Raw genomic sequence first — 22721 nt, forward strand, 5'->3', positions numbered from 1 at the left:
AAGTGGAATGGCTTCCTCCTTCTAATAACTAACTGTAATAGGAGGCATGCCTTGTTTTTTTTCCAAATTCAATAATCAACCTTCACAGATCTCATTTAGCACTATATTAACCCTTTTTCCAGGCTTCAGAATGTCTTCTTTACCACCCTCAACATAAACAGTAAACCCGGGCTTCTCTATGCCTTTATATCACATCCAAACTGCTTTGCTTTTGAAGCCCTTATAACCTAATCTACCCTTTTAGCCAACCTTATTTCTGTGTTTTGTGCCTTCTATAAACTACGATCACTCCCCTTGTTATTTTGGCTTTCCCTCCTCCCCCCAGTTTAGAGAGCCCTGTCACCTTGGTTAATCCCAATCCACCTCCACATGGCCAAGTCAACACTAACACGTCCAGAAAAAACCCTCTCTGATGATCCCTGTCCAAAACAATCTCCTTTCATGCTGCACTTCTGATTTTCTTCCTCAGATTAATTATGCTTATGTGTTTGTGGAATTCAATAACATCAACACTGGCTGGTTCTCAACTGCCACATGGATATATGGATATTGGTGAGGTCTCCTTAACTAGGCTAGGAATCGCGTGAGGACATAGTTCAGCATATAACCTAGGCACAGAGAAGACATCAGTAAGTAACCCATGGCAGAGACCAGGGTTGGGGTGTCAAAGCAGCTCGTCACCGTGTAGTTGAACATGCTGCTTCATTATACACTGCAGCATCGTTTTAGGTTCTGTGTTTTGCCTTAGTTTCCACTGCGTCGTTGTCTAAAGCTCTGCCTCTGGCCTGCTGGGCAAGGTTTTTCCTACCACATACCGAAGTCTGGTTTTCCTATCCCATTTTGGAGCATCCTTCTTGGGTAAAAGACCTTGAATATAATCCCTCTCTCTGATAGCTCATTCATCAAAACCATCAAGATTACTTTAAATTCTATTCCTGTTTCCTAGGTTGTTTAAAACTCTGACTAATTTAAGAGGATTCAATCAAGTATATTGCACTTTCAGTTACATCAAAGTCATCAATACAACTTCAAACAATAAAACCAAATCTATGCCAAAACCCAGTTACTCAACAGGTTCCCCTCCTTTCAGTTAGCAATTCTGGTACACAGTGGGAAGCCCCTACCTAGTCTCCAGATGAGGGATGGTGACAAGGTTTCATCAGGAAGGCCAAGCCCAGATCAGTTGATAGTGAGAAGCCGTCTGCAGGTCTGTGTTTAAGGAGGACTTTTGAGATTACATCTCAGTTCAGTGACAAAGACTTCATCAACTAGTGATGTCTGCCAGGGTCATGGTGGGTGGGAGGGAAACAGGGAGAATGGATTTGTTGACCCTGTTATTTCAGATTAGGATAGAATCAAAAGTCTTACTGAAATAAAGGTAACGTCTATTTTCTTATTTTCTATGTGCTTTATATATCTCTAAAGGAATAATTTGCCCCTTTTGTTTTGAATAATTTTCTGCTGGTGTCTCTCAGTTATCAAGACTAAAAGTACCAAGCTAGAAGTACTGGAGATGTACTTTTACTTTGTTGAGAAAGGTGGATGAGAAAATCTACTCCCTTTTTCATCATTATATACCCCAGTAGTTCTCCAGACACTTACAAAATAATCAGTGCTGATTATAAAATGGGAAGATTTTAACCCCAGATATAAATACTAATCATAGAATTAACCATGTGTTTATACCTATTTGAAGCATAAATGGGATGGAAGTATGGCCATTGTAATCGGTTGTCAGTCAACACTGCAGAGAAACCAACAGGCATTTAGAACAACAGGGAGAGTTTCATTTTAACAACTAACATTTTAACATCCCATTCAATATACCACTGGGGCCAGCCCAGTGGCACAGTGTTTAAAGTTCGCACGTTCTGCTTCAGCAGCCTGGGGTTCACCGGTTCAGATCCCAGGTGCAGACCTGCACAGTGCTTGTCAAGCCATGCTGTGGCAGGCGTCCCACATATAGAGTACAGGAAGATGGGCACGTATGTTAGCTCAGGGCTAGTCTTCCTCAGCAAAGAAGGAGGAGGATTGGTGGCAGATGTTAGCTCAGGGCTAATCTTCAAAAAAAAAAAAAAAAAATACTGTTGACCCTTATCTTGGCTGACAGCCCACATTAACTTTGTTGATTTGGACATAACTAATTTGATTAAAGAAATCCCACAATACAAAAGCGTCCATAAAACTTCATCATCAAATGTGCCATCAATTCAATTAAAATGTCAACCTTCTGGCTTGGCATTTACGAACGTTACGTTTGATTATAATGCTAAATATTCTTAATAGACACATTTCTTTAAACATTTTGTTGATGATCTGAAATTGAAATGCTATGAGTTTCCTAGTATCTGACAAAGCCAACATTCAGCAGAGGAGTTTCCATTTGTGGAAGAGTTACCTCAGTCTTCAAAGATAGAATTAGAAGGCACTGACCAGAGGAGCTGATAAGGAAGGTGGCAAGAGATTTTGAGTAGGAAAGACAAATTGGGATTCATTTTCAGGCTGCCTCTGACTAGTAATGCGATCTGAAGCAAGTTACGTGACCTTCTTCACCTGTAATTTCCTCATCAGTAAAACGAGAATTAACAAGGCCTTCCTCATATAAATAATTTTGCACAGTGGAGTCAGTGTTTAACAAATAGTGGTGGTTATTGTTGTTGTTATTATTATTATTATTATTATTGGTAGATTCTTGTCTATAAGGTAGAAACAAAATGGAGAAGCACTGCAGTTTTGATTGGCATTTTCTCTATGGGGTAGGGTGGCCAGAAGAGGTGTTGGGGTGGGAAGGTTGGTTTGGGGTATACTTCTAAAATAACAAAGTAGATTTTGAATTTGATGGGTACCTGATGAGAGGTCTGCTCCTCCCAACATTAAAGAGAACTTCTCTAAATAAATAGGGGATGTATTCTTGAGTTGACCATCCTGCCATCTGATCCTATTATCTTCTCACTCTCAAAGAACCCTTGAGTCTCCATTCTCATCCAGCTTTTTCAAACCTCCACAATTCTGAGATGTGGGAACCCCATTCTAAACTGCTGAGGGGTTTGGGACTGAGAGCGCTAAATCACCAACAAGACCTCCAACAGCTAGTTAATGCTGAGTATAGAAAGATTTAGAAGCAGCTTATATTAGTTATGTTTTTTAAAAAAACTAATTTCACAGAAAATAGGGATAGGTCACAGGGCATGTCATCCACTTTGTTACTGCTATATGAAAAGAAAAGCAATCTGAAAAAAATAGAGAGTATATTTTATGCACTTCCTAACTGATTTCTTAGGATGAGATCCTTCCTTTCTGTGATTTAGGGCTTACGTCTCTCTCTTCCCACCCATCACTTCACAATGCAGTTAAGACCATTAATCTGATCTGAACTCCACCTTCTCCTGCCCTACCAGAACCACTCTATCCTGCTTACTCATTGTTGGCCAGAATTCAACGCTAAGTCATCTACTTTCAGAGGTTAGAGCTCATAGTTATACACACGTCTCTAATCCATTCTAAAGTAAAAGTCCCTCCAAAACAGATTACATTTTCCTTGGATTATGAGGCGAAGTTTGAAGGAACATTCCATTGTCTCACCTCTACCTTTCCTTAAGGAACATGCATCCTCTCCCACCATCCAGTGTTCTCTGCTAACCCTGTTGCCTTTCGTTGCATTCCAACCTTCCCCAGACCAGCCAACAAAAACTTCAGAAATCAGGTTCTGCTCCTCCAAGGGCCTATTGTTAGAACACTAAAATAAACTATGCTATGACAGTGGATACCAATAGATTCCTGCATTATTCTATAAGAGCAGTGGTACACAAAGGAGTGGAAGGAGGGATGGGAGAGAAGAGAGGAGGATTTTGCCCCACAGGGGACATCCGGCAATGTCTGGAGACTCTGTTGGTTGTCACATTAGGAGTGTGCTACTGTCATCTAGTGAGTAGAGGCTAAGTATACTGCTAAACATCTTACAATGCATTGGACTGCTCCCCATGGCAAAGAATTATTCAGCCCCAAACATCAGTAGCACTGAGGGTGAGAAACCCAGCCCTAAGAGAGAATATATTTTGATTAACAACTCCTTTGTTTCATAGATTTAAGTTTAAATTCCAGGCAGTGTCAGGCTGAATGTAGATGGGTTTTGGAGCAGGTAACCATCAGTCACACCTGGAGAAAGCCACCTATTTTCTATTCTTATAAAATTACTTTCATCTGTCAGACTAAAGACTCTTGTTGAATGATTACTGATATTTTATTTGGTTGGGTTTTTTTTTAATTTTTATGGTTAAAATATAAATTTAACAGAAAATATGAGTTTAACAGAGGAAAAAAAAGATACCCACTGTCATATTTACTTCAGACATTTTTTAAAGAAAAAAATTACACAGAGTTAAACCCTCCCTACCTACCTTCTCTCCTCCCTCCCAAAAGATAACCACTATCCTGTAGTATACATCATTTCCACATATACATTTTGTACTTACCTACATATAAATATACAGTATCTGTTTATGGTACTAAATAGTAAATAAATATTATCATAGCATACATTTTCTTTTCTCCCATTGTTTGAGATTTTGTCTACTTTGTTCTCTCCATATAAATCCAGTTGATTCATTTTGACTGCTATATAGTATAAATAAACCAGGTTACATATTAATTTTCCTCCTCATGAGTGACTGGGTTGTCTTCACATTTTCACTATTTGTATACACCTGTAACATGTCTCCTAATACACACACGCTGAGAGTTTGGGTAGGTTCACTATCTTAGGAGAAGTGGAATTGTGGGATTATAGTGTAATAGGTCTTCAACTTTGCTACAAATTGCCAAAACGCTCTCCAAAGTGGCTGAACTATGTTCCATTCTATTGTACCTGGCAACACAGATGACTCATCTGATGGTTTTCAAACAAATAAATAAGCAAAAGAATCAAACCTTTGCCTTCTACAGAGCTATATTAAGATGTGAGGATAAAAAAGTATGGTACGCTAGTGAATTTTTTCAGAATCAACTGCGATGAAGTAATTTTTGTCCCAAGAACAAAAAATGTGTACTCCTGCCCCCACAAAAATGTCCATATGTCCAATTAAGCAGTGTCCATAAATAAACAAACAAACAAACATATTTGTGGACCATAACTGAATCTCAATTCAAATAAATCAACTGTAAAAATATTTTGAAACTATTAGGAAAACTTAAATAAGGACTGTGTATTAGATGATATTAAGAAGTCATTAAGTTTGTTAAAGGGATAATAGAATTGTGGGGGTTTTTTTAAATGCATGAAAAGACACAAAATCTTGTTTTTTAATTGAGATACAATTGACAAGGCACGAAATCTTGTATCTGTATTAAATACTTCAGCAAAATATGAGGAGTGACGCATGAATCAAGTGGCATTTTGGTGGCAAAATCTTGACAAATGTTGAACCTGGCTATATGGGGCTCACTACTTTATTTCTCTACTTTTGTGTACGTTTGAAAATTTTCACTATCAGGCACAATACTCACGAAGAGGAACAGACAAATAAAAGCAGGTAGACATTGGCATGATAAAGAAAATCTCAACCTATAATCCTCCCATATGCGTAACTGGACTACTTTTCTCTCTACAAGTAGGTAGACAAGTTCCAGTGTTTATCAGTAAGACAAGCCCATTGAATGCCTTATACTCCACACCCTTGAGGGCAGCAGATACTGATTTGTACGCAGAGTTTACAGCAAAACAATAGCACTAAATCAACTTAGCTGATTTAAACAGATCATCAAAAACAGCCTGCCCGGGACATGGGAAATACAGAAAAATGATATTCCTCAAATTTCTGTTACAAAGTATTATTCCACATTTTCCGTGAACACAAGAGATTTGATTAACATTGATGTAACCAGCGCTGTACAGATATCAACATAGTTAGTCAAGTCTCACAGGAAGAATTCCAGAAGTAAAATTAGAGAGAAATGTTTGGCAGCCTGAATTTTCTCCGAATAGATATAACATCAGTAGCTTCACCAAAGCATTTTGGCCTTTGTGTGTGTTTGGTTGGGGCGAGAGGCTGGGGGGCAAGAGATACAGGGCAGAAGGGAAATTTAGCACAGGGGCTTAATTAACAGTAGGCCACATGACCCAAAATCTTTCTGTGTGGTGCTGCTGGCGTAGAGTGACAGGGGGACCTGAGGAGGCGCAGGAATTTCCCACTGCCGACAGTACCGAATCAGGCCAGCAACACACTCCAGGGAACACCGCCAAAATGACTGAGCCATAGCCTCTGTTTATTTGTATTGTTTGTGACTTACTCAAGGGCAAATGCGGCCTTTAATCCTGCCTGTTGACCTTTGGTTGTTATTCATTCAAAATGTCCTGGTATCATAATGCAATTATCGTGGCACTCATCTCGAGTCATGAAAATGACATAATTAATTACATTCATTACAGTTACAATCAAAATTACTAACTGATTCAAGTCTGACAGCGTAGGAAGTCCTGGACAGGTACCCAGAATGAGGCTGGTGGCTCTCAATAGTCAAATGGACCTTGCACTATTTAAAACTGAGTAAAATAGAAGTTGCTAAATTCGCAACTAGACCACATCCTAGGGTCCGAAGAGAGGCATTTGTCCCGTGGCTGCAGATGTGAAAGCAGAGCAGATGCAAAGAGGCAAAGGAGCCAGTCCCCTTGTTCCTTCTTGTTTTAGCCTCCTAGCTCATCAGCGCTTGGAACAAAAACCAAGGCAAAGGGTAACTGTAGTCTCCACTGAAGGTGAATGTTCAGTATAACACAGCTATTTCAGTGGAGGAAAAAGATTTATCTCCATCACCGTATTAACAATGAGGAAAAGTCCTTAAACCTAGAAGAGGAAAGTGCAATTATCGAGCTTCTTAAAGAGATCTTACTCATGGTCACTTCTGAAACTCAATAAATTAGACATTTCAATAGAAGACACAGTAGAATATGGCTAAAGGCAGACAAGAATTATTTAACCACAAAGATCATATTTCCCTGGGTTCAGCTTTCAGTTGGCTTATTCCATAAAAGCATGGAAGAAATATAAGAGGGGTTTAACTGGAGAGGGAGACTTGAAAAGTGTTTCAAAAAAAGTGTTTCAAAAAATCTAAGAGTGGCAGAATGAATTTTTTAGTGCAGAAAATAAACATAATTATTTTCTCTTTTTAGCTAATCTCTCCCTCTGAGTTCCCCAAACCTACCAGAAGCACCACATCATTCAGACATCTCAAAATTGCACCTGCACTCCTGGGGTCCTCCGCGTGCCTGTGACCCTTGCCTACACTTGGACCAGTTCAACACTGTCTTGTCCTATATCCATGGCAGCAGCACAGAGACATTATGCTCCAAAGGCAGGAGATTGCACCAGCCAAGCGCACAAGTGCTCACTGTGTTTCATCACCCTCTGCCAGTCTGTCTAGGATGGAGATACTCTCTCTGCTGACTCCAAACAGCAGGATGTGTCAACAGGGCCCACATCCTAGAACAGGGCTACCCAAGTGACGCAAACCAAGATGGGCGTGGAGGTGCACACCACGCACAGCTGTGGGATTAACAGAGATGAAAGAAGCAAATACCAGAGCCTAACTCAGATCTCATTGTCCTTTGCTCATGCATCTATTTTAGTATTTGTCACAGTGGCCTGTCAGAGACCTGTCTCCCCACAGGAACCAGGTCTTAACCATCTTTGGATCCCTCGTCAACCATACTACAGGTAGCAAATATTCAAAACTGCAATAGTCAATTCCCAGTTTCACAGGCTAAAAGACGGGCTGCCACTCTGAATGAAATAGGACAAATGTCAGGCATCAGCCTTACTCTAAACCATCATGATTTATATTTTCTCCTCCTGTTCACTTCTACTCTTCCTGGATGTACCGTGGAAGACAAACACCAAAAAATAGAAAAGACTATACATGACAAAAAAAAAATCCAACAAGTGAAAATATTCACTTCTAAATAGGCTAAAAAAACTAAACCAATGCTACTGAACACCCTCATCTAGTGATCTTTTAATCCTTTAACCTACAAAATTGAAACACCTTGTGCCCTTTTAAATTTCTGGCCCAAGACAGGTACCACCATCCCCTCAATCTGTAGGGCCCTGTAGACTTTCACTGAAGATCAATGACAGTCCAACGTCTCAGCAAGTACAACAGAAAAGCAGCAATTATATTTGTTCTTTCCTTAAATCATAAGGACACACATTTAAAAATGTACCCAGGGGCCGGCCTGGTGGCATAGGGGCTAAGTTCACGCACTCTGCTTCAGCAGCTCATGGTTTGCTGGTTCAGATCCTGGGCACAGACCTGCAGACTGCTCATCAAGCCATGCTGTGGAAGCATCCCTCATATAAAATAGAGGAAGATTGGCACAGATGTTAGCTCACTGACAATCTTCCTCAAGCAAGAAGGGGAAGATTGTCAACAGATGTTAGCTCAGTGACAATCTTCCTCAAGCAAAAAGTGGAAGACTGGCAACAGATGTTAGCTCAGGGCCAATCTTCCTCACCAAAAAAAAATGAAAAGCATCCAGAAAAATAAAAATTAGTAGATCAGCTATATCTGAGAGAAAGATATCTGGCAATAACAAGAAGATCAAGTATACCAGAAATATCCAATCTGCAAAAATGTTATCAGTGATAATACTTTGGTGTTTAAGTAGACACTGAGAAGCTCTACCAGTTGCTTCAATCATTTGAACATAACAATCCAATTACACAAAAACACACAGACGTTTTCACTCCAATATATTGTTATTGCCAAAACACGCTACAGTTTACAATTTCTACAGCTCCTCTTAGACAAGCCCCCAGAAGATAAACTCCTTCTAGTGAAGTGTAATCCCAAATTAGACGGGCACAAAATTGCTTCAACAACTATTTTTGAAAAACACACAAAGCCTTAGTCTTTTCAATAAATCTAGTGATTTGTTTCTTCCTATTTTCACAGCCATTGCTGTCATAGAATTCTATGCCCTATGGACCCAGTGTCTTAAACAATTCTTAAAATTCTTACCCCAAGTGAAAGGGTTTATTGAGACGAAGGCAAAGCACACAAACAGAAGCGTGGACTGGTTAGCCCCGTTGATTTGTTAACTCCCTTCTAACAAAAATTAAACAAGCTTTACTGCAGGACTGTTCTGAGCCTTTGTTACAAGGGAATATTACTCTCCGAAAGGAAAGTGTAGTATATGGTGATTCCCAAGTTTGTTTCACAAGGAAGTTATTTTTTATTTCATAGACTACCAATTAGCATTTAGCAGGAAAGAGTATTCAAAGGAACATAATTTGAGAACCACAAATTAGAATAAAATGCTAACGAAACCTCAAAAATAGGTTTAACTCCCAGGTAAGTCCAGTTGGTCCCTTTTTTCCCCAGTCATCTACATCTTTCAAACCAGAGTCAATCACCTTTAAATGCATGTCTTTAGAAATACCCAGTAAGAACACATAGAGGAGACACACATGTTACTTCCTCCGCAGTAAAGCCCATTCAAAACTCAGGCAGCTACTATTTTGCATATAGGACAGAATTATGAATAATCCGAGGCCCACAGAATGCTCTACTCTGCATATATCAAGTTCAAATTGGGTAGATATAAATAAATATAAATCTACCCAATTTGGAAATTTGAACCATCATAACGAAAAGGAAGACTTACCAACAGAAGCGGAGTTTTTAACAGACTCCTTTGGGACTCCTTTTTCAATCCGTATTGTGGCCCACTGTTCAAAAACAAGAAGTATTAAGTTAAACTGTTCCATAGACACATGTAGGACACAAACCATGCTTATACGGAAGTAAAATTAAACATTAAGCCCCGGAACTATTTGAATTAAAGAAATACCCCAGTGAGTCTCTGACGTAGCAATAACCCAAGTCCCACGCATACTTACACTACACCTCGCACATTAGTTACTGATGACGCCCGAATCAAATGAGGAAAAGATCGTGTTCACCCTATTTAAACCCCTCACGCACATCTGGCACCCCAAAAATTCCGCATTGAAAAGGTCGCACAGCATGCTAGGCAAGAGCACAGGTTATGACATCAAGTCTATCTGGGTTTAAAGTTACTTAATCCCTCTGGGCCTCGTTTCCTCATCGATAAAATGAGGATAAAAGTTCCTATCCCATAGGGTTGCCAGGAGAATTAAACGAGATTAACACGTGTAAAAACCTAAACACAGGGCCCAAAGAATCACTTTTATTTTCATAACAAATCAGGCATTCAAGAGTAAGACACACTCAGAGGCCTAATTGCCTGCATCAGAGAGATGCTTGCAGAAGGAGGCAGCGTGAGACTCGGAACGGTGGAACAGAATCAGCGAAATCGCTAACTAAAGAGGTCACGTGCCCACCTGGTCACTTACTCTTGAAGATGCAGAGGGAAAATGTTATGATTACAAGGAACCACAGCTTTGAGAGAATTTAAGAACAGGAAAATCAACTCCCATTTTGTTTTGAATGTACGTAGGAGTGTAAAGAAATACACCAAGATGTGATCTGTTATTCTCTTTTTTACACTTCTTTTATGTATTGCCAAAATTATCTACCATAATATCAAAAGTTCTAAGTGAACTTTGTTGACAGCATTCCAGAACGTCCCAATGGCTATTCTTCTAGTTTAGAAAAGGAGCAATTAAAATATTATTTAGATGCTCACAATTCAAGAAACTAACGATGTCTAAATTGACTGATGGGGGCAGAATAAGAGGTAAAAGGCACTGTAATAATTATAATTAGAACTTAACCACCCTTGGAGGGGTAAATATGTCAAGGCAAAAACCTCAGTTACTGCTAGGCTCGGAGGGATTAAACAGAGAGGTAAAGAAAACAATTTCAAATAAATAAGAAAATAACTGATAGGGGATAAATAACGTAAAACATAGACATGAAGGTCAAGGAGTGAGGCACGGTCTGACTACATCAGGACCCTCGCACAACATCCCAAAGAGCCAAGCAGAAACATGCCATCTGCACTTAGAGAACAGCCTATAAAAGGAGGCCTAACCTTCCAGGCTTCAAGTGGCAAGTCACAAAGGATTAATACTAAGACTCGTCTTAATCTGGTTGCGTCCTTTTCTCTTCCTTGCTGATTTAGTGCAGGAGTTCTCAAGTTCTAGACTTAACACCTCCCACGTTTTCTCAATAGAGGGAAAGGTTTATTTCCATGGTTTTTCACTTTAAAGCTTTGGTACCTATTATGATTTGTAAGTAGACAGAAGATATGATTAAAATAAAATTTTGTACACAATCGATCGTTGTTAATCTTGGAGCTCAGTTTCTTTACTGTAGGTGTGTGATTTTATATGGTATATAAATAGTAATTAGCTTAGACTAGGACAATCATTCAATGCTCATATGATAGCAAAGATTGATGTTTTATGGCTGTTATGAGCTGAATTGTGTCTCCCAAAAATTCCTTTGTCGAAGCCTTAACCCCAGTACATCAGAACGTAACTGTATTTGGAGATACAACCCAGGGTTTCGCTGGTTCGGATCCTGGGCACGGACATGGCACCATTCATGGGGCCATGTTGAGGGGGCGTCCCACATGCCACAACTAGAAGGACCCACAACTAAAATATACAACTATGTACTGGGGGACTTTGGGGAGAAGAAGAAAAAAAAGAGATTGGCAATAAAATAAAATAAAAGGCAGGAGAAGTCTGCTCTGGGTGTGTGTGCTGACCCATCAAAGATCTGAAGGGAGGTGCCGGCCCAGTGGCGCAGCTGTTAAGTGAGCACATTCTGCTTTGGCGGCCTGGGGTTCGCCAGTTCGAATCCCAGGTGCAGACATGGCACTGTTGGCAAGCCACACTGTGGTAGGCGTCCCACATATAAAGTTGAGGAAGATTGGCATGGATGTTAGCTCAGGGCCAGTCTTCCTCAGAAAAAAGAGGAGGATTGGCAGATGTTAGCTCAGGGCTAGTCTTCCTCAAAAAATAAATAAATAAATAAATAAAAAAGATCTGAAGGGAGGTTAAGTCTTAGCCACATATGAGCAGAAAAACAGAAAACAAGACGAAGCATGTTCCAATTCAAACTCCGCAAAGATCTGAGCACCTACTATGTCTCCAGTACTTTTATTTACCTCTTCTCATTTAATACACACAATAACTCTATGAGGCATATTGCTATATACACATGCAGAAACTAAGGCTGAGATGTAAGAAATGACCTGCCCAATGTTACAAGGCCAGAAATTTGGAGGAACCTGTTCATGCTTCCTGCTTTTCCTCAAAAGTTGAGGGAAAAATTAATCCATCAACATTTATTATCTGTCCATTGCCTGTATTATCTGGTTAGATTAGATAATTTACATAGCATTCCCCTACCTTTTCCTCCATCAATCCTATTCTCCTCCCATTCTTTATTTCCCTCTAATCATGAACCTTAGGCCAACAAACAGCAACCCTTCCACCATCCTCATCCCCATCATTAACCTCACAATTAACCTGCATGGTTGAGAATACCATAATTCAGTCTTTAATCCATATTCCTGTTGGATAAACATAAAACTTCACACACACCTTCCCAGAGATTCAGATACACACACCTTACCATCCAGATGGATTCCCCCATACATCCCCTCAGCCAAAAGTTTTACTTTTCATAGTCTGTATTCCTAAAACAATTTTCCCCAGTAAAGTTATAATATTGACATATATACTCCTAAAAAATTATTACATATTCCTTGAAAATCACTGGTTTAGAGAATCACTAAACTTACTCCAAGCTAAGAATTCAAGCCTTGTCCTCAAGTAGCTTGCCATATGGGGGACTTATGAATACATTCAGAGGTATTCAGCAATGCAGAGGGCAGCATGCAGTAGGTGCATAATAAATAACTCAATAAATAACTATTACCTGACCTGGTGAGCTAGAGAAGGAGCAAGAGAAGAGCATAGAGCTGGGTGAGTTACTTGACAATCAGCAATAACCACGGTCAGCTATTCAGAAGGTACCCCATACACATTTCAACTTTCAGAATTTGAGTTTGGGGTCATGAAAAAGCCACCCATTGTCAACAAAACTTATCAAAGTAAATACATAACGTACAAAACTAAACGACCTTTTAAAAGGGCATGTAAATTATGACCAAGGAAACCTGAGAAATATCCAATTCCCAATCAAAGAGCCCAAAGAATATTCTTGGGACTGGAATGCAAAAGAAAGAAACAACCAAATCAGTTGAAAACGTACTAAGGAAAAATGAGTAACAGAAGGGCTGGGCCTTGAATGGAATCTCCAAAAAGGCAGGGTATTTGTCCAGAACTAAAGATGTTCTAATACTGAACAAGCAGCACAAGTTTTAAGGGAATTAGCCCCATAGTTAGGAAAAACAATCCACCGTCGTACTAACCCCTCCCCCAACAGAAATGTCTTTGAAACATCTGACACTGTTCTAGTTGAAAGATGAAAAGCCCTGGATTGCATTTCCCTCTCCAGTGCCTGAAGCAGCTATCACTATGGGATCACAGCTCCTTCCTGATGAGCCCAGCTGCTCCCAAACACAGGTGCTCCAGGCAGCTACCACCACCAAGTCAGAGTTGGCTCACCACATGAATCCCCATTCTAATTCCATACATGCCAAGCATCTCTCTAACCTAACCAGTCTTAGCAAAGAGGCTGGTTCCTTATGCTGCCACTACCTGGTTTCCAAGCTAAGTGGTGTATCTCCCACTACAATTAGAAAATTGGCATTCTTGAGAGTTTGATTAACAAGGAGTGTATCTCTGAAAGTCTCTTCAAATCTAGACAGACAAAAATTAAAACATGAGGCTCTGCCAAACTGAAGGCCAGATCCTGGACCCATCAAATCATAGTAATTACTTGCCCGGCTGACAGCAACTAGCTGCCCTCTCTCCTTGACATTTCTTTAGCTGAATCTTGAATTACTAAAGCAGACATATGGGAGTGAGCATGTGGAAGCCAGTGTGTGCCATCTACCTTCACTCCGGTCTCACCCAGAATATAAATTCCAAAAGACATTGCTGGATGGGAGAACAATTTAATCATTTCAGAACTCTGAGAAAAGGTGAACACCAGCGGAAGAGGGTCATCTGCTATGGAGACAGTATTCTGAAAAAGAGTTAACAATAAGACAATCACAGCATAGCGTGAAATTCACAGCAGAGTGTGACCAAGTTCAGAGGGTGAAGCCAATAAGAAAGGTTCAAAACTGTGAAATATCTCCCAAGAAGAAACAACAGAACTTTTAAAACACGAGGGCTGAGGAGGAAGAATCAAATGTAACTTCAAAGACGAGACAGAAAAATAGCCACCAAGAGAAAGTACAACAAAAATCAGGGGTAAAACGGGAGATTAGCCGGGAGAAGAGATTTGCAGGAGAAGAGCAGGTGGGAGATTAGCCAGTTAGAGGTTCCCTACTAGATGAGGGAGAAAAACTGATAAAGCCAAGTCCTGGGGGCAGACAGAAAATAAGGGCGGAAAAAATGAGAACTCATATTAGAAGGTACCATAGAAGTTAGAGAAACAGGATGCTAGAATCTAAATAATATTATTACTCTTTTAATATCAGGAAACATGTCACACCTAACATGTCTAGGCTCCCTTCTAAGATGCTTGACATATTTTAACTCACTTGAACAACCCTATGAAAATAGGTGTTAACATTACTCCTATTTTATAGATGAAGAAAATGCACAAGAAGTGGGTGACTTTCCTAAGGTCACATATTGAGAAGCAGAACTGGGATTTTGGTACCAAATCTACACCAATCTGTACCCAGAGTATGTCCTCCCAACCACTAGGCTATAAGCCCTCTCCTCAGTTAAGACTTCTGTCTCCACCACTTAATTCAAGCATCCACTGCACCTCTCTGAGTCTGTTTTCTCACCTGTAAAAGGGGGATACACTTGCCCTCCCTACCTTCCAAGGCTTTGGGGAGCACCTGATGAGAGAGTAAGCAGGAAAGCCCTCTGCAATTTCATCAAGCCCTGTCTAGGGCTAAGCTGCAGTTGCTCCCCAACTGACTCACTTCCATCTAACACTTCGCAGAATTTGGAGAGAAGAGTGTAGGGAGAGCCGAGGTCAAAGAATATACATTTTCAATGCCATTTCAAGAACCCTTGATTAGATAAAATTTCCATGACTCCATTAAATATAATCAGATTTCTTTCTACCATCCAGCAATTGGTTTCTTATCTTGAGCATAAACTTGAACGTGATGCCTTTCTGGACAGGATGACTTAGCACAGGAAAGGACCTCTGACACCTGGGGCTGATTAAAGAGGGTGATGTGATGGCTGCCCTGCATAATGGATATAAGGAAACGCATATAAAAGGTGGTCTCACTGTTGTTCTAATCAGTAAGAAAAATAATAATAGTAACAGAACAGGGGTTAGGGTGGTTCTGTCTTCAATCAGAGGAACAAAAGGGTGGTTCAGTGGTCTCAGTCCGGATCCCTCCAGCCCTGCGGCAGAAGCCGGGATGCTGTCTTCGCTCTACTGCGGAGGATAGCTCACCCCTGAGGACCACTGACCATCCGAACTGGTCCCCTCCCATCAACTCGGCTCTCACAACTCTACCCTCGGCCCCTACCACCCTCGGTTCTCCCTAAAGCCCTCCGAGGTGCGGGGCCGCCGTATCCCTCAAGGCACTCACCTCTAAAGTTTTCACCAGGATCTTCATGTAGATCTCGGAGATGCCCAAAGACACCCCGAAGGCCGAAGGCAGGAGGATGAGTCCGAGCACCAGCGTCAGCCAGGTGGAAAGGATCTTCCCGGCCAGCTCTGTGCCCTCCATGGTTCGGGGCACCCTCTCTGAAGGGGTCCACGGAGGAGGTCCGAGCGGGAGAGTTGTCCCTGTCCCCAGGCAGTCGGGCGGCAGCTCCGGGAGCAGAGGCGCGGAGCCAGGCTCGCGAGTGTCAGCGCCGCCGCCTCTCGGCACTCACCTCTGCAGAGAAAAGAAAAGAGGAAGGGAAAAACTTTCGGAGCGATAGTAATTTCCTTCCTTCCCCTTCGGGCTCCTCCTCCGTCCCGACCGGGTTAACTCTTCCTCCGCTGGAAGCCCAGGCCGGCGCTGAAGCCGCGCTGCGAGCAGACCTGCGAGCCCGGCCGGAGGACCGGAGCTGCGGGCGAGCGAAGGGACACGGCGACGCGGGCGGGGCGCACTGGCGCAGCCGGGAACGCGCCTCACCCTCTCCCTGACTTCCTCTAGGCGGCTACTGCGACAACTCAGCGGGTGAGTCACAGAGGCCCTCCCGGAGCGAGGATCCCTGCGGCGCACCGCACCACCGCACACAGGCCGCCGGCGGCGCTGGCCCCAGGCCGAGGACGATGCTGACGGCTGCCCTCGGCCGCCCGGCGCCCTTTTTCTGCGCCCTGCCCTCGCCCCACCTCCTCCGCCACCCAACGGGGAGCTTCCAGGCGGGATCTGCGCCCAGGGCGCCGCAGCCTCCTGGGCGGCCGCCGTCTTCCCCGCGCCCCGCCTCCCCCAGCACGCTCAGCAGAGCTCCTGTAGGGAGCTGAGTTTTCATCTGCAAAACGCTAACATTTTCTCTACCCCCAAAGAGAACTATTGACGTGTCCGCGACGCTTGAGAAGGTCTTGTTTGCGTGAGTGTAAAACGGCCTCTTGGAAGGGCTTTCAAGGAGGAGGACACACTCGGAGCGCTGCTGAGCTGCCGGTTACGCCGCTTCCAGGTCTCAAGCGCCTCCCTCCTTTCCCTCCCACACGGAGCCTGGGGCCTTTATCTTGCTTATCCCGCGGGTAGCAAGCTTTCTCCGCGGGTCGCCCACTGTACTCAGCCGCCATCTCCCTGACACAGAAATCCTTCGGCTGAGGATGCGGTCTTCCTGGGTGAAGTTTCTCACCACAGCATCCCTTACCACTCAGCACGCAGAAGCTGCAGAAAACGCCGGGCCCGCTCAAGCCTTCACGGAGCGGACGCGCGCCGCCTGGGTATTCAGTCCCCGCGCTGCTGCCTTGCCCGCCCTTATTAGAACAAGGAAGGGCAAAACCCTGTACGGGTATTTACTTCACTGCAGTTCATGTCTCTTAGAGACTTGATCTGTTTTTTAGAATGAGCATGAGAAAGGATGTTGATGTAGTAGATAAGAAAATCAGGCTGCCCAGGGTTTCCAGATCATTGAATGGGACCAAAATCTCGTACGGGCCTCTTTCAGGTGTTATTTCAATCTGGAAAGACTGGGAGGGCCAGCAAACCGAATTGAAACAGTGTGGATAGCAAATACTGCGAAGAAACTGCCCTTGCCCAGGGTGTGAGGAAGTGGAGAGGGGACGGGAGGAGAGAAGCCCTCCTCAAAGAATGTAAATATTGTCCTCTGCATGTCCTGCCAGGTGAGTATCACAAACCCCCTCCCCCACCAAGAAGGGAAAATAATTATAACTTGGTCATAAAAACCAAGTTATGCATGAAGCAGTTTCAGACACTTGGCTTCTCAAAATTTAACCTATGTATGGTCTGCCAGTTTACAAAAACAAGGAAAACACCATTGCCAAAATCTGTCTTAAGTCTTTGCTCAGAACAAACACATATTTAGCACAAAACTTCAAAGATTATATTCACTCATTTAACACTATACATTCAGGCAAAAGCCTTACCCTCCTTTTATTTCCTCAAAGGAAGATGACTAAGGAGTGCTGAATGATGGTCCCAAAGTGTACCCAACACAGTCCCAGTGCAGGCAACTTTGTGTAAAGACAGCCTCTTTCTGCCCATCCAGACACAGGTGCTGAGTGCCCACATTCTCCAGTGATTTCCGTTGCTCATCACCAAACTCCATGGGCTGGTTTTGGGTTTTTTGTTTTTTTCACTATCCTGGAAGAATTCTTGTCCCACAACAGAATGGTGGAATGGTAATAACATGGAATTTGGAGTCTTAGATTCACTCCAACTCAGACACTTAGAAGCTTGAGCAATTTATTTAGTCCTTCTGTGCTTCAGCTTTCTCATCAGTAAAATGGATTCTTTTTAGAGTCAGATGTGATTATGAGCATAAGTCTGCTTTGTAAACAAAGCTCTGTGCAGAGATCAGAAGGAGCCTGGCACAAGTATGGAAGCTCTCCATCTTTTTCTCGCCTAAAACACAAGAGAGCCAAGATAGGCCCACATTTGCATGATGACAGAGGGAGAAGGAAAAGAAAAAACAGCCATGGTTCCAGTGCTCCCTTTCACTCACTTCACCCTACCCCTTGAGGCTCTTTCAGTTAAACCGAGGCAGGATCCTCTCTCCCTTCCTGTAGTTAGGACTCCCTTCACTTACTGTGTTAGTTTCCTAGGGCTGCCCTAACAAATTACCACAAACTTAATGACTTAAACAGAAATTTGGTGCTGGCCCAGTGGCCGAGTGGATAAGTTCTGCGATTCACTTCGGCAGCCCAGAGTTTGGCAGGTTCAGATCCTGGGCACAGACACCCACTGCTCAACAGGCCATGTTGAGGCAGCATCCCACATGCCACAACTAGAAGGACTCATAACTAAAATATACAACTATATACTGGGGGGGGGGGGGGAGAGGAGGGGGGAGAAAAAGCAGGAAAAAAAAAAGATTGGCAACACTTGTTAGCTCAGATGCCAATCTTTGAAAAAAAAATAGTGAAAAATGGTCAATAGCCTAAATGCTCAAGAAGGGAGTTGATTAAATTAAAAAAAAAAAACAACACAAACACAGAAATTTATTGTCTTGGTTCTGGAGGCCAGAAGTCTGAAATCAAGGTGTCCGCAGGGCCAAGCTCCTTCCAAAGGCTCTAGGGCAGAATCTTTCCTTCCTTGTTGCAGCTTCTGGTGGCCCCCTGCGTTTCTCAGCTTGTAGCAGCATAACTCCACTCACTGCCTCAGTCTTCACATGACTTTCTTCCTATCTCTCTTCTCTTATCAAGACACTTACCATCGTGGAGTAAGGACCCACCCTGATCCAGGATAATCTCATCTCAAGATCCTCCACTTAATTATACTTAATCTGCAAAGAACTTTTTTCCAAACAAGGTCACATTCACAGGTTGGGATTTGGGCATATCTTTTGGGTGGCTACAATTCAACCCGCTAGCTTCTCATCTCTGTAAACTGGGGATAATAACACCTACCTGGAGAGGTTGTTTTTGGGATTTGAGATTATATATTTTGTTGACGTAGAGAAATAAAACAGCCAGTTATTTCACCAGCAAAATGGGTTTATTTGAGAATAGCAGGGGAATTGCAATTCAGGACAAGCAATCTATAGCAAAAAGCCATAAGCAAGTCCAGCGAGCAAAGGGGCAGAATGTTATTTTATAGAGAAAAAGGAGGAAATTGAGAGAACTTGTTTAGAACAAAAGTCAGCGGGCGGAAAGTAAGTTCAGGTTGGTGACGGTTTCTCATTGGCTGAGTTGCTGGGATAGTGGATCTCTTGGGGATGCAACATACATCTCTTCCTGTTGGGGTCTGTAATTGAGATTTTTCCTGTTGAGGACTTCTTTACTGTTGTGGTCTGTAATTGATGAGTTCTCCTGTAATTGACCTGGAGTGGTAGTGGGTGAGAGCTCCCCCTTCTGGCCTCCTGACTCCATTTTAAACAAGGTTTCCTTTATTCAGTTTCACAGTTTAAAATTTAGGTGATAGTGAATGCTCAAGAATGATGTTGTTCAAGACAATTTTGTTTTTCAGCTGTTCACTTGGCATATATTTTAACACACCCTTTCACTCTTGAAAATGTCCTGGTTTGAGTGATAAATCAAATGGTTTCCTTATGCTTACATAATGTCCTAGAATATTGGATTCTTTGACAAAATTCACTGTCAAGTGCATGCATGACTCCTTGTCAACATCTGAGGCCAAATGAAGTTGTACTGGAGAATGAAGACAAGGGATCAGCATCTAGTCCAAAGCTCCTCAGACTTTAATGTGGATAGGAGTCCTTGGGGCTCTTGTTACAATGCAGATTCTTAGTCAGTAGGGTGGGATGGGGCCTGAGATTCTGCATTTCAAGGAGGTCCCAGGTGATGCTGATGTCGTTGGTCTACAGACTACACCTTGAATAGCAAGCCCTTAGAGTATAGACAAAGAAGGGAGTTTTACATTTAACTGATAAGAAAAGGCCGTGAGAGTCCAGGTAAGTTTCAGAGCCAACACAAAAAGAATTGATTCTGAAGAGCTAGCCCTACCTAAGGACTCATTGTACTATTTGCATCTCTTCATACCCCTGCTTTGACAGCAATTGTGGGTAATGTGAAGAGAGGAGTTCAGGCTAAAAAGCTTTGAGCAAATGTCAATACTCTGATGAATAGATGACTATGGCAAAAAGATGCCATAGTTGGAGCCAAATGACAAATATTGATTTAATTTAAGAGGTAGGGTAGAACTGAGAAACCTTGGGGTGAAGCAGACTGCTGAAGCATTTTGTTAAACAGATATGTTTTGCATTTCCTGTCTGCAGTCCTTCTGTGAGACCTCTCTTTTCTCAAATTTCGCACCTTTCTTGGGCCATCATATCCCACCTTGATTTGTGTATTTGCTTCATCATCATACCACTATAAACCGCTTAATATCAGGAACCCCATCACTCATCTGTAACTGCCTTCCCATTATTCTACGCCTTGTCCACCTGTGCAAAATTTTACTTCATGCCACACTATTGTCCAAAGCCAGCAATGACTCCCTAATGATCACAAAGTCCAAATATCTGACATCTTAGGCTAGATCTCGAAGCACTCCAACTTGAACTTCCATAACATTCCAACAAAATCTTTCTCACCATCACCTGGTTTCTGCAGGATTTCCTCTTCTCTGGGTCTTTGATCACATCACAATGCCCCTATCCCACCCCACCCGCCTTGCCCCTGCACACCTATCCTGATCTCTCATCCAAATGCCTCACTCCACAGGTTATGGATCCAACAAGGGGATCCCTCCAGTTGCTGAGTGTGTCTATTCCAATTATACTTTCCAGAATGGAGGAAATAACTGCAGGATGGACTCAGGGACTCATTGGGCCCACTGTTAGATGGACCTGAGCTAAAACTCCATTTTTCGCCTAACATCCATAAGTTCCTATTTTCACTGACAGACCAGAGTGACATTTTGTGTCTCTGGGTGTTAGTGCCAATTCAGAAACAGTGTCCAGTAGTCCCTGAAAAGTCTGATTATTTCCCTTTCTTCAATGCACACTCCAGTAAATGGCTATAGTTCCCTTTGTGGAAGACTGGGAAGCAGCTTAACAGTACAGAACTTGGGCAGTCCTCAAGGGGACCCAGCCTCCCCATCTTTAAGTGGTTCTGGGTCTGTAAACTGGCTCCAGTTTGGGAATTAACTGAGAGACTGACTATATGTCGTGATTCAAGTTGGACTTCTGTTGACTAAACCTACGTCTCTTCCCCTTGCACAGACTACAACTGAGAATTTAGTAGACTGCCCATCTATTTCTTTTGATCAGTTAGTCAGTCAACACCACAGGTTTCTTCGAGTCAGACTATTCTGATTACTACTTTGACTCTGCTGTCCACTTCAGTCATCATACTTTCCTTGTCTTTGGCAATTAAGTGCAGCCACTTGGCCCTGGCTTCCTGGAGTCCCATTATCCCCACAGCATTTAGAGATCCCAGTTCGGTGGTAGCGGTTCTCACTGTAAATTCCGACCTACCGAGAAGAACAACCCTAGAGCTCTTCAAGGATTCTGGGACTCCCCTCACAATTTATTTCTCACAGTTGAGGTAAAAGTTGTATCTTTGGACTTTCCCAAGGCGAGTGATCAGGTCTTACATGACAAATCCACTCTAACATTCCAATCTTCCTAAGCCTTTGGATACTTTCCTCTGCAGTATACCAAGTATCCCACACTCTTAATATCCACTCCCACACATATTCCCCAGATTTCTGCCTGTATAAATTGGAAAAAGCATGCCCAGTTCTTATGGAGCATAGTGCACCTCCTCATGGGTCACACTTTGTCCCTCCCCTTTCAGAGCCTGCTGGGACTTGAGTTAGGTTACAGGTCTAGAAGCAAAGACGGTGGAGGCAGGTCCTCAGGAGAATCAGCAGTGTCTTGCCAGGCAAGTACCTCAGGGGAGGCCATTACAGGTTCTTCAGGCAGAGGAGGGCTAACTTCTTCAGGCAGAGGTGGAGAGCTGCTTCTACTGGCAAAGATGACTCAGCAGAAGTTAGAGGTTCAATGGTCCCAGCTTCATCAATATCTGTCCATACGTCCCCATGCCAGTTTTCAGGATCCTGTTCCTTACCAATCAATGTTCTTACTTTTGTGTTGTCATTCAGCCACTCGCAGGAGGAGACTCTAGGTTTGGTTTTCAGAAATCTTCACCCATGACTATAGGAGATAAGAGTTTCTTTCAGGGCTGAAATAGAAGGTTTCAGGTCAATTATGTGGAGTTCAATCTGAAAATTTGAAACCCCGAGCTCACCCTTTTCTTTCCCTACTACTGGAGTGCAGTTAGGAGTAACCAGACAATCTCATTATATTCCTTAGTTTGACACAAATGTTGTAAAATAGCAAAGACATGGTGACCCAGAGCATAGCCTTCTATTGAGATTGATTAGGAGTATCCAATGGCCATACTCTGCATATCTCATACCATATCACGACATGGACTACCAGGGCCCTCTTAACCACTGAAAAAGAGGCCTTAGTGCCTTTAAATCGAATCAGATTAGAAAAACAACTCCAGAAAACTCATCCGTAATATTTTATTCCTCTACAACCACTTCTGCTACCAAAATCTCTGTCAGGGTTAAACCGGAGAAGCAG

At 42.6% G+C, this 22721-nt stretch overlaps 2 protein-coding genes across 12 annotated transcripts in view; one reads left to right on the forward strand and one right to left on the reverse strand.

Annotated features, from left to right (window-relative positions):
• The window catches only part of GPAT3 (glycerol-3-phosphate acyltransferase 3), a 54304-nt gene extending 37338 nt beyond the window's left edge, over positions 1-16966 (reverse strand). For 2 of the 8 annotated variants that reach the window (XM_070505473.1, XM_070505466.1), the window contains exons 1-2: positions 15629-15921; positions 9656-9719 (exon numbers count right to left, since the gene is read on the reverse strand). Coding sequence is in view for 6 of the 8 variants with exons in the window: in XM_070505466.1 (XP_070361567.1) it covers positions 9656-9719; positions 15629-15769 (205 nt within the window). In the remaining 2 variants the exon portion in view is untranslated. Of the gene's footprint in view, positions 1-7194; positions 7294-9655; positions 9720-15628; positions 15922-16068; positions 16303-16517; positions 16668-16853 lie in introns of those variants that run through there. The other 6 variants (XM_070505470.1, XM_070505469.1, XM_070505471.1 and 3 more) reach the window with 6 other exon arrangements.
• HELQ (helicase, POLQ like) overlaps positions 1-22721 on the forward strand; it is a 150348-nt gene that overhangs the window by 35298 nt on the left and 92329 nt on the right. Inside the window, exon 1 of one of the 4 annotated variants that reach the window (XM_070505460.1) lies at positions 17042-17325. The exons of the other annotated variants lie outside the window; for them this stretch is intronic. Within the exon in view, the coding sequence (XP_070361561.1) occupies positions 17314-17325 (12 nt within the window). The 5' untranslated portion in view covers positions 17042-17313. Of the gene's footprint in view, positions 1-17041; positions 17326-22721 lie in introns of those variants that run through there. 4 annotated transcript variants of the gene reach the window in all.

The sequence above is a fragment of the Equus asinus genome, chromosome 3 (genome assembly GCF_041296235.1).
Source record: "Equus asinus isolate D_3611 breed Donkey chromosome 3, EquAss-T2T_v2, whole genome shotgun sequence".
NCBI classification, from domain to species: Eukaryota; Metazoa; Chordata; class Mammalia; order Perissodactyla; family Equidae; genus Equus; species Equus asinus.